Below are 12,477 nucleotides of genomic sequence, written 5' to 3'. Positions count from 1 at the left end.
TATGACTCTGCAAATGAAAAAAAATGAAAATCCACTGCCGTACAGGCAAGTCATCAGGGGATTTAAAGGACCCTGACTGACTTACGTCTTCCAGGTTTTGGGATCCTACTACAAATTTTGGCAAAGTCTGCAGTAACACTTGCAAAATTGACAGCAATTTAGAGAAATCCAGCACTCCTGAAAGTAATAAGACAACAGCAGAGGACCTCTCCACAATCTGTTTGAAGCAAACTAAACCCTTATTTTAAACTCTTGAAGAGCTAATCATTTGCTTACATTTGGAATGAATACCTTGAAAGTAGAATAGAACTACATCCACATTGAGGTTGCAGTTTCTAAGTCTATATAGTTAGATTAGAAGACTTACCCAGCATTGCCAAGGTCCAGCTTTGCCCATGAAAACTTATGCCCAAATAAATCTCAGTCTTTGAAGGTGCCACACTCTGGTATTACTAGCAGATGATGTTGGTGCACCAAAATGCTTGTTACCATATAGTATATATTCCACAATAATAAAAATGTAGTATCACAAAGGAAAAAACAGCATGTGGCTGTCTAAGTGCTCATTACCCACAATTTTAGTGCAGAGCTGCGAGAGAGTTGTGCTCACATTTAGGCACTTACAAATCTGGCCATTTCAGTTAGAAGTGCTCATCTCACACCCACATCCACTGTTCTCAATTCAGGCAAGCATGCTACATACTTTTTCTGTTTGTAAATACTGTAATATCAAAGTGCCTGTACTACTGTGGCTAAATATCTGAAAAGCTATCCACATGGTAGCTTTTTCTCTTTAAACTAGTATAAATTTGTTTAACCTGCACTGCCACAATTCCACCCTAATTTAAATTTGATTTTAATATAAACCTAGAGGTTACATTTGCATTTGTACAAAGCATTACTAGAATCCTGGATTATATTATGGTTAATTTAGTCACTTTTAAACATGTACTTTACATGGTAATAGATCAGTAAAACAAAGTTGCAGCTATTTTTTTATCGCCCTAAGTTTCCAGAGATTTGAAAGTATATACACTTCTACATTAAATAGGTAAGGAGGAACCTTGACAGTTTCACAGAACCAAATCTTGTTCTTTATTATATAATAGTTAGAGAACTATTTACTGTCCCTCAGGACAAACAGCAGACCTTCTTACAATTTTCCTAAGTAAGCCACTTTGACAGCACAATAGCAGGAGTACATAAATACAGATTTCCACCAATCCACAATAACATATACTTCACACCAGTTAACTGCAGATTTCTTGTTTAATACAGTTAGTTTTACATCCACACTGAGGTGGTTTTCCCTGTAAAACATTTAAATTACTTTCCACATTGTCTGCACATTTTATTTTTAGCATGCGCTGAAGTGAATGACAGAGGTGCAGTCCAATAAAATACTGCAACTGGTTAGAGAAAGTGAACATACAATAAAAAAGGGACAAATAGTAAATCTTAGAACAAAAACTCTTAAAATGGAAATATATTTTATATGAAAGTGTTTATCTTCAAAGTAGCACAGAAACTACAATTTGATCAAATGCACTGGGTATTTTATAAGCCACTTCTGTTGTTCTGATGATTCACGTTTCCTTAGGACAATCATCCAGAAACCTTGAGGACACTGCCAAACAGTATAAAGTAGCTGTTTTCACAGGTTTGTAATATCCTTTAAATTATCACTTTGGCTAACACTGCATATTGTTTTGAAGGTGTTCCTATTACAGAATAGAGAATTTTCTTTTCTTTGTGTACCAAAATTAATATCTGCACAACTTTGGAAAGGTTTCTTCACTACACCAGTAAGGAGCATAAGATGCATTGTAGATGATTCACGTAAGACTTTCAAATGATTTGTATTAAACATAGGCTACAAAATGTGTTTTGTCGTCTTTAAAGCATATCATTTCAAATAGAAAAACCCTGACACCCACTTCTTTTGTAGTTAAGAGTGCTACCCGGGTTAATCATCTATTTTGGAATGTGTATATAAAGGTGGTTTGTTAAAAATGTACTAAAAAGATAATCAATAGGTAGCGCTGCCTAAAGCTTCCTGTGAAGCTTGAATAAGAGCAGAAGGTAGATATCACATCATTGAGCAACATTTAATCATTTGGAATTGATTTTATATATTATATGCTATAATTTTCTCCATTGTTTAGAGTATTTTAATGTACAATTACTGAATAGGCTAATTTTTTGTTCACTCATGAGCAAACATTTAAGCCTACTTAAATAGATTTAACCGTAACATGTAGTTTTATTTTGGAAAGTAACTCTGTAAAACATGGTATTTAATGCGCAATATCTTCTCCACTTGCTTCCAAATCAACTGTGCTAAGCTGACAAGTAAAAAAGATTCCCTAGACTAACTTTTTATAGTTGCACATCACTACCAGTAAGATATGCTCATACCAAATTATGTTTGTGACATTCATAAAATTTCATATTCTCCAGTGGTCTTGTACAGGGGTAGCTGAATGAAAATTAAATAAGTGTGTGATGATGCAGAGAAAAATCCTGCTCCCCTTTCAGCATTGTAGAGCTAAAAGGAGAAAAAACATAGTAAAAACTGCCACTAAACAAGCAGATATAACCCCAAATAAGGAACAAGTTGAGTATGGCGTAATTTGTATACTATCACTTTTCAAAGTAGACCCACACTAACTTTGGGTTATTTCCATCTTCACAACCAACAGCAGTTGTAACTCAATTGCTTTTACACACTTTTAGACAAAGATGTGGTTTTTTTTTCCCAAACAACCATTGGTTTATCAGCTATTTTTAAGGATAGGATTTTCCAAACCCAGATTCATTTATCACCTGCTTAAATATGAAAAAGACTTTAAGGCAACAAATTCTATCCTCACCCACCTTGTAGTAGTTTTTAAAATAGTTTAAATACAAGATCTGAATGTATCTGTCAGCATCCTTTTACTAATCTAGTTTTGTACTTTAGTTAAAAAAAAGTGTAGAAAATTATGCTCCTGAAAATAAAGCTGTGTAGCTTTTTTAGGGTACTAACAATCAGTTCTACAAACTCTTTCCAAATTCTTGAGCAGACACATTCTAGAAGTTACTATGTAACTTGCAATATATGCCATCATAGATTATATTTCATGGCTTGATTTAAATGAAAACTGCCACAAATTCCTGTTCAAGAAGGACCCAACAACTTCAAATTCAAATGGATAGAGAGACTTCACAGTACTAATAGGGAATGTTGAACTAATAGTACACTAAACACTAAAGCAAAATGCAGGACAATGTAGCACTTTAGAGACTAACAAGAATAGTACACTAAACACTAAAGAGCATTCTTGGTCATTTTAAAAATTATAGCTACATGTTTAATATTCTCAAGTTCCCAAATGAAAGGCTACTCCCTAGCATATGGTTAGCAATTAGTTAATGGAACTTCAAAAGCAACATGCCCTTTCTGTGACTATAAAAAAAGAACAGACTGGCACCCTTATTTCAAAAGTAAATGTCATTTGTGCTTTTGCTTCATTGAGGGAAAGTTACAGAACTCACAGGTTTAAAGCTATCCAATAGTACTATTTGCATTGAAATATATAACCAAGACTGCTTCAACTATCACATTTTTTCCTGTGTGTCAAAAAGCTAAAAGATTTCTGTTTTCTACTAGCAGAGGCCAAAATTCTCAATGGTAGAAGGTCAAAATTAGGTTCCCCAATAAAAGTGGCCTGACATTCAGGAAGTACTGAGTGCTTATAACTCCTATTGACAGCAGCTTAAGAGATTAACTTCAGGCACCAGGGTTGAAAATTTTGGCTACAAATCAGTTTCAGAATAAATGCAAACATTTTGCACAAAAATGTCTGTTATGTTAAAAATACATCTATACATGGACAGCTGTTACCTTTCCTAAGGGTCAGACAATCTCTCTTGCTATATAAATATCAGCACAAGCACATAGACTCTCATGCCAAGGCCCTTCTTAAAGCACATGAATATATATACAGATTTAACACATTATAATGTATTCAGTACTCTACTTTAGGGACAGTCAGCACAAAAATTGTAAGTCAACATTTCAAGACAAAGTCAAAAGTGCTTTTGCAAAGAATACAGTACACAGTTGTATATTCAAAGTCTCAAAATACTTCATGAACTCTGAAGTGGTTATCTAAGGAAGGGACTTCATCTGCAAAATGAAGCAGTTTATTTACTTGTACACCAAATTCTTCAAGAATCTGCACAAATTTCCTGTGCTCCTTCCCAATCCATGACCTCATTGTATCAAACACTTGGTAAGGTGTAACATGAGCATGAACTGCAATCCCTGTCTGTGCAAATTCTTTCAACACTTCAGGGTCAGTAACCCAAGTATTGCTTCCTCCAGAGTGACCACCATCTAACCAGTAAAACGCTTTTATATTTTTTAGAAAGGCATCTGTGCTTCTGTCCTTTTTAGTTTCTTTTAACTCATAAAGCAACTGGTTCAAAACCACACAACCTTTACTGAAACCAATCAAAGTAAATGATGCTGCACCTATAACAGATGGTGCACCGAAATTTATAGCAGAATTACTAGAATGTTCACAATTTCTCTCTCTCTTTGCTGCTGGACAGCCATTTGTTGTAGGAACAGATTTTGATTCACAAACAGCTATTGTTGCATCCTTGTTGAAACTATACATACTCTTCTGGGACAGCAAAATGTTCTGAGTGATGCTGAATGCATTAACTAGCAAAGCATGAAGGTGTGTGAAAGCTCCAAAGTCAATACTGTGGTCTGGTGCTCCAAACATATTACTTGCCACAAAGTTATCATAGCAGCTGAATTTGTGCAGATGCATACGGGAACATTTTACAACCCAAACATAACTATTAGGGAATCGGCGAGCAAGTATGATAGCTACGTTTTCTAAACTCCAGCATGCCCACTGAAAGTTTTCTGGGTGGCAGGCCATAACATCGTGATAGTTCTGAAAGAAACAAGACAGACAATGAATTACTAGATTGTAAGAGCACAGTGTTTCAGGCGAGCAAAGTTTTAATTTTCATTTTTCTTTTAGGTTTGCTAACACAAGTATTTATGGAAAGGGCTATGGCAGACTGCTAGAGAAGGATACATGATTGTCTTTGGAAAGGTTTGCATTTGAGACACTCAAGACCACAGTATGAGGTTCATCTCCAAAATGGAAACCATGTGTTTTCTGATAAAGAAACTATGTAAACTTAAGCAAGTTTTAAAGAAAATATGTTGTTCACTACATATATATTATAGCAAAATATTACCTAAATACAGCATTTAGTCTCAGAGTATTGAATTTTATTGTGTTTAGTTGAATTTACACTTTAAAAGGCTAAGATTCTGTAGACCAGAGCTATTCAACTTTGGAAGCCCTGGGGCCACAATGATACTCACAGTACATGCCGAGGGCTGCAACTTAAGTGTGGTTGGATATACATGCAAATATATATGTAAATAGCTTCTTTCACACTGCCGAGTATGGATACAAAAATTAAGGCAAGACTATACAATGTGCAGGCCCCATTTAATTTAATTCTGCTGAAATTAATAAAATGCAATATTTACCCAATTCCACCCATACGATAGCACTTTTAATGATCAATTACAGTCCAGAAATTTAACTACTAAAACACATATCAACCCAAACTGCACCACAGGCCGCAAAACGCATGCGGCCCATGGGCCGTGTGTTGAGTACTCCTGCTGTAGACTATAGATTACATTAACTTTTAAATTATATTCAACCTTACAAAAATACTAAATTCACCATTATTGTTTTTCTTAAAACTTAAAATAATTAAAAAATGTTTACATCTTAACTATTTTCAAGATTAAAAGTGCACAGGAAACTAATTAAAGATATCTTTATCATTTCATTTTGAGGTATGTTAATGCATCCCTCCACCTTGCTTAAAGTGTAAACTAACTCTGAATAATATGGATAGTCTTCCACTACCCTATTTCTATTAATGGAATAGAACTGAATCCTGATTAGCTTTTCATGAAGGAGAAGGCAGGAGAAATGACACACCACTCTTGACAAGCCAAACCAGTTTACAGAGGACCAAGTCCAGTCGAACCTTAAGAAGCTAAAAAGCAAGATAAAATTGTGTCTGTTCAGTTTTTTCCTTCTGCTTGGTTATAAAGGAAGGAAAGGTTTTTCCCTAATCAAAGTTGCTCTTCTAATTTTCACCACCATAGAAATACTGAAGTCAAGACGACAAAGCTAAACCTGTGTAAGCCTTTGCAGGATCAGAGCCTCAATCTCTGAGCAGGGATGGGCAATATATCACTAGGATTAGCCCCAGGTGGATCACCAGATGATTTACCTGCACATCCACAGGTATGGCCACTCTCAGCTCCAATTGGTGGGGAACAGCAAGCCATGGTCAATAGGCTTGTGGCTGTATCCATGAATGCCCACCAGGTACTAAGACAAAGTCTCTACTTACCAGAGGATCGATGCTCTGGCAATTGATCTTCCAGGGTTCAATTTAGTGGGTCTGGTAAAGACTAGGGATGTTAACTAGCGATTCATTTATTAGTCAAGTAGTTGATGGAATTTCCGTCAAGTAGTTGATAAGCACTTCTGCGTTCCACCTTTCAAAGTTGGTACGCCAGGCAGAGCCCAGGGCCGGCGGGAAGTCCCACTGACTCCTGGCTCCACACAGGCACTTCTGCTTTGAAATGCAGCTGACCTCGGGCAGGGGGGGGGGGGGGGGGGGGGGGGGGGGGAGAGGGACAAAGGAGGCTTCCGCAAAACAGCTTCTGTCTACGGCAGGCCTGGGCTCACTGTGAACAGAGGCCACTCCAGGGATGCTGGAGGAGCCTCTGTCCACAGGGAGCTCAGACTCCTCACGGACAGGGACGGCAGGCAGAGCTGGTCTGTGTGGAGAGCTAATTTTTAAAACCAGCTCCCCTCACAGACTGGCTCCTGCCTGCCACCCAGTGCTGCTGCTTCTAATACTGAGTCAGTAGTGCAGGATCGCAGGGGGCTTCCCAGCAGCAGGGCTGGGAGTGCACTGGCTGCCAGCCCTACCCCCAGGGACTAGCAAATAGTCCTGTAACCACTAAAGTTTGATGTGGTTACATGACTATTCAATTACATGTTAACACATCCCTATTATTTACATAGCTGAAGTTGCGTACCTTAAGCTGACTCCCTTCCCCTCCCCCCCAGTGTAGACCTGGCCTAACCCTGGATAATCACGTCATGGGCCTCTTATTGCCCACCCCTCCCTGTCTTTGAGTCTCAGTTCCCGCACTGTGTAATAAAACTTCACCACCTCAGAGATATGTTGTGAGTATGAGTGTGTTAGCAACTGTAAGAACACTCAGATAGTCTCAACTGCCACAATAAATAACTATAGACTGTTATAAGAAGTTACTGGAACTTAATATTTCAATTACTGATGCCAGCGTTAAGAACTTTCAGACCACAAGCCATCTAAAACCGGTAACTAATAAGAGCTTCTGTGAAAGAATAAGCCTAATAAACTGCTTGAACCAAGGCTATAAACTTCCACTTATGTAGCTTGCTAGCTTCCAAATCTGAATAGCTAGACTTAACATTCTATGATGCATTAAAGCATGGTGAGTAACTGTCAAAAGAAAAGACAATTAATTTCTTAGCATATGTGCAATGTACCTTGAGTGGCACATAACCAGTGCATCATCATTGAATTTGCTCTTCTAGATGGGCTGGTTGCCCTGGGGCAGATACTGACAGAGTCCAGAATGAATGCCGACCAATGCCCTCTCCCCCACCATAACCAGGGTAGTGGGGTGGGGTAACTAAACTGTTAGAGCTGAGAATCCAAGCACCCAAGAGCTAGAAGACTTCAAGAACTAATGCTGCTCCACAGTTTGACATATGCCTCTTGTTTCTCGTTAGAACGACATTATTAACCATAACATACAGGTAAATTGCGAACATTTCATAACAACCTTTACGTCTGACCACTTTATTTCACACCAGTATTAACATTTTTCATACAAACGCACACATTTTAGTGAAATCTATTTTCACCCTAATAAAACAATCCAATTGTACGAGAAGTAGCAGTTCACTCTAACCAGAACAACAATGTGCACGCTACAGTGACATTAAACAAGTCAGGCCACTTTCACCCTAGTCAACTATCAAAACTCTCACTGGATCCAACTGTAAGTGGGTCCCAGCAAATCCAAGCCTACAACATATCGAATAGGGAGTGGCAATGCATACTGTGTAAGATACAGGCATGGCTATCATTCCACTCTAACATAGGGGGCTGTAGTTATTTATAGCTGTGTTTTTATGCTAGGCAATAGCAGCATAATCAAGGTGAGCAGCTCGCAACACACATTTAGGTTCCTACATCTCTGATGTATGAACATCTGATGCAAGTGCTGTATCAAGGACAGAACGACAGTAGCTCTATGGGGGCTCCAGGCTAGGGCATAAGGGAAGCGTCACATCATGCGAAACACGCCGGAAAATGCTCCGACTTCCCAAAACTCTCCGTGCACCAGCAGGTTTCGCTTCATTTCTGAGCCCAGGGAAGACGCAACGGGACGGCGGCTCCCCGCCCCCCGGCAGGGTGTGTGTGGCGGGAGAACACAAGTGGGGCGGGGGGCGGCCGCGCCCCCATGAGTATGGGGGGGCACACACCGGGGTACCCCCCCCCGGGCTCCCCGCCCCATCTCCCCGCCGGGCAGTACCTGCACGTCCCCCGGGAAATAGACCACGTGATGCCGAGGCGGCGGCGGCTCCTCCGGCGGCAGCAGCAGCAACAGGTCGTTGGTTCGGCCGGGGTCGGCGCCCGGCACCGCCGGCAGCCGCAGCCACGGGGGGCTCAGGCGGGCGGAGGAGGAGCCGCCGCCGGAGGGCCCCGCCCCGCAGGCGGCTGGGGCCCGGCACAGGCTCATGGCCCGGGCCAGGCAGAGCAAAGCGGAGCCGGCCGAACCCCTCAGCAGCGAGGCGGCGGCGGGCGCGCAACGCCGGCTCATAGGAGCCGCCAGCCCCCTCAGCGGGCCCCGCGGCACCAGGCCGCACCTGCCGCCCACCCAGGACGAGGCATCGCCTGCCTACTGCGCCTGCGCGAGCCGAGGGACGGCGCCTATTCGCGGAGGCAGCTTTGGGGGCGGGGCGGGGCCTGAGGGAGCTTCCCCCCTATTGGCGGCTTCGCTTCCCGCCTCTTCTGGGAAATGGAACAGGGGAAAGACCAACCGACTGCGGAGGGTGGCGGTGGCACGCATGCGCACTGCTTCTATGCGCGTCCGAGGCCTTTTGCCCGGGGCACGGCAGCTCTCGTGTCACGTGACAGGGCTGCACTATGACGCGGGGCGGCAGTGCTCTGTGAGATGAGCATGATGTCAAGCCATGACGTCAGTCATTATGTCAGAATTGTTGCACGTCTCAGTGTGATGGCCTGGCCTGTCACACACAATGATAATACTGAGTTAAAATATTAAAGAGTGGACCTGCTGTGTTGAGGTTAAGCCCCTGGGTAAATCTTGGCCTTTGCAACATCTCCTAGCGAGGAGTTCCGCAGGTTGACTGTGCATTGTGCGAAGAAATGCTTCCCTTTGTTTGCTTTAAATCCCTTTGCTTAAATTTCATTTGATGAGCCTTAGTTCTTGTATTATGAAGAGCAAATCAAACTTATTAACTTTCTCCACATTGCTTCTATATAAATCCACAGTACAGCCACATCTTGAAAAAGATTACGTTGGAATTGAAAAAGCTTCAAAAAGTGCAAAAGGATATTAATAACAGACTTTTCAGCTTGCAAAAGAGACAATTAAGGGGGATAGAATAGAGATCGATGCAATCATTATTTGTGTGCAGAAAGTAAATAAGGAGAAAATCATGGTGTGGGAGTAATTTGGTTGTTTGTTGGAGGTTAGCTTCTTGTCTGGCCAGCTGATAGTGAAAGGGGGCTGAAACTTGATGCTGACAACGCACAGCCAGTAGAAGTCCCATTCTAGCCTAAGGTATTTTGAGATTTGTTAAATCAATGTGAGACAATGTGATAGGATTTCCAAACCCTACACTGTCCCAAAAGGGCTAAAGGACAATACTGGGCTCAGGGGTCGTCTAGACTACATCCCTCTTTTGAAAGAAGGATGTAAATGAGACTGATCGAAACTGCAAATAAAGCACGGATTTAAATAACCCGCACTTCATTTGCATATTCGTGTCAAATCGCTGTTTCGAAAAAGGGTATTTAAAAAGTGAAACTGCAGTCTAGACGCAGTTCTTTCAAAAAAACCCTTTTCCAAAAGTACCAGTACTCCTCATTTTTTTCAGTAGTATGGATACTTTTGAACAGGGTTTTTTTTTTCCAAAAGAACCGCATCTAGACTACAATTTCACTTTCGAAATACCCTTTTTCCAAACAGCGATCTGATGTGAATATGCAAATGAAGAGCGGGATATTTAAATCCACGCTTCATTTGCACTTTCGTTGGGCTCATTTACATACATAGCCTAACCATACAAACCTGCAGAGCATGCGCCAGAGATGAAGTTTAGACGGGAGCAACTCAGCTGGAATTAAAGAGGAAGATAGTCCCATTTATCATGAAGGCTCCTGAAGAAGCCTCCCTGTAAGGAAGAAGACTGCCTGCTGAGGTCAACTGAAGCTAAAGGATCACTTGTTTTGCTTTTTGATATCTCAAGTTGAACTTGAAGATATCACAGGAGATGGTTGGAAATGATCCAGGGAGGCAGCTCAAGGGGTATGCCAGAGTGCCTGCCACTGTTTCTCATAAGACCCTGGGTCAGAGCCTAGTGAAGTAGGTGGTCATGGGTTCCCCTGCTAACTATCCTGCTGCAGCAGGGACACAAGCCTCATTTCCACATGAGTCTAATAAGCAGTGAGTAAGGATGGTAAAAACCTCATGGTAAAGATAACTCAGGAGCTGAACTTCAGAAGAACTTTCTGGCTGGAAACTGAGGCTCTGTCTACACTACAGAGTTTTTTCAGAAAAATGGCCAAAAAAACTTGAATTATGTCCACACTGCAATCGAAAGAACAGAGGGGTTTTTCCGACAGCGGTAATCCTCTTTTTACGAGGAAGAAGTCTTTTTCTGAAAGAGCTCATTCGGAAAAAGGCATGTGTGGATGGGGAGGAGGGTTTTCTTTCAAAAGAAGAGGCCTCCAGGAAATAACACAGGTGCCCTTGTGGCCACTTCATCCTAAGTCAGCACAACTCTATAGTGCCTGTTCCCTTGCACCTCTTAAAGCTGCAGGACAAGCCTGGACAAGCCTTGTGGCAGGAAGCCGGCCTTGGAGCAGCACCTGACTGCGCAGCTCTCCCTGCTACCCCAGGCTGTCAGCAATGGCTGAGTCAAAAGCTCCCTCCCCCCTCGCCCCTGAGATCCTCCTGGCCCTCAAAGGGAGCACAAGCAGGGCTCCCAGGCCCCACCATGGAGGACCAAGAAGCGGGCACCCATCTGGTCTGGAGCAGAGATCCTGTCCCTTCTTGAGCTATGGGGCGAGGAGGAGATACTACAGGATCCCCGCTCCAAGCACCAGTATGCACACATTTTTGGGCACATGGCTGAGTCCCTGGCGGAGCGTGGACACCCACCCTGGACCTTGGAATAGGTCCGGAATAAGGTGAAAGTGCTCCACCAGGGATACGCGAGGGCCAGAGAGCGCAGCTTGTGCTCCAGGCAGGACCCCACACCTGCCCCTACTACCAGCATCCTGGGGGGTGGGGAAGCCATTTTCCCACCTGTCCTGGTGGACTCTGGCCTTGACATGCTCGTCGTCGCCCAGCCGAAAGTCATGGTGGAGAAGGAGGAGAACCAAGGACAGCAGCAGGAGGAGGAGAAGGCAGACGACATGGTCACCATCATGCTCTCCTTGAAGCCAATTCCCGTGAGCCTGAATGTCTCCCAGGCCTGACATCGGGGAGGAATCTTCAGGTAGTGTTCACGCAGCTGAACGTTTATAATCACCAACGAAGCAGAAGACCTGTCTGGACGCCACATTGAATCCTGAATTTACTACATCATTGTCCTGACCTATTACATGAAGCACCAAGAGTATTGAAAAATTGTTTAAAACCAGCTATCATTAGAACATTTTTCAGTCACATATTGTCCTTTTCATCTTGATGGGATCAGAGAATCCAAGTATGGAGTAATATCTTAATTGATCCTGGCTATTACACTTAAGCTTTTGAAGAGGATCCTTGCTGTTTTCACTTTTAATATATAATATTGTAATATTAAACACTAAAATAGTAAGGATTTTTTATATATAAAATTATGATGGTATGCATCTCCTAGAAGAAGACAGTTATACTTATTGGCTACGTCTAGACTGGCATGATTTTCCGGAAATGCTTTTCATGGAAAAGTTTTCAGTTAAAAGCATTTTCGTAACAGAGCGTCTAGATTGGCACGGACGCTTTTCCACAAAAGCACTGTTTGCGGAAAAGCGTCCGTGCCAATCTAGACGTGCTTTTCCGCAAAA

At 42.1% G+C, this 12,477-nt stretch overlaps 1 protein-coding gene across 1 annotated transcript; it reads right to left on the bottom strand.

Moving 5' to 3' along the window:
- Positions 1–1,250: 1,250 nt before the first annotated feature.
- Positions 1,251–9,209, bottom strand: C7H2orf69 (chromosome 7 C2orf69 homolog). Its single transcript, XM_075934273.2, has 2 exons — positions 8,708–9,209; positions 1,251–4,955 (listed from the first exon to the last, which is right to left on the bottom strand). The coding sequence occupies exons 1-2, from the start codon at positions 8,993–8,995 to the stop codon at positions 4,122–4,124; spliced, it is 1,122 nt and encodes a 373-aa protein (XP_075790388.2). The 5' UTR covers positions 8,996–9,209; the 3' UTR covers positions 1,251–4,121.
- Between the last annotated feature and the right edge of the window lie 3,268 nt (positions 9,210–12,477).

The sequence above is a fragment of the Pelodiscus sinensis genome, chromosome 7 (genome assembly GCF_052426305.1).
Source record: "Pelodiscus sinensis isolate ZL-2025 chromosome 7, ASM5242630v1, whole genome shotgun sequence".
Classification (NCBI taxonomy): Eukaryota; Metazoa; Chordata; order Testudines; family Trionychidae; genus Pelodiscus; species Pelodiscus sinensis.
Note: the sequence above shows the minus strand (reverse complement) of the source record. Positions and strands in the feature narration are given on the sequence as shown.

Bases quoted from the DNA above. Each gene is read 5' to 3' on its own strand.
- C7H2orf69 (XM_075934273.2), bottom strand. From the start codon at position 8,995: ATGAGCCGGCGTTGCGCGCCCGCCGCCGCCTCGCTGCTGAGGGGTTCG. The intron at 4,956-8,707 runs GTACTGCCCGGC...TGTTTCTTTCAG, and splicing joins ATTTCCCGGGGGACGTGCAG to AACTATCACGATGTTATGGC.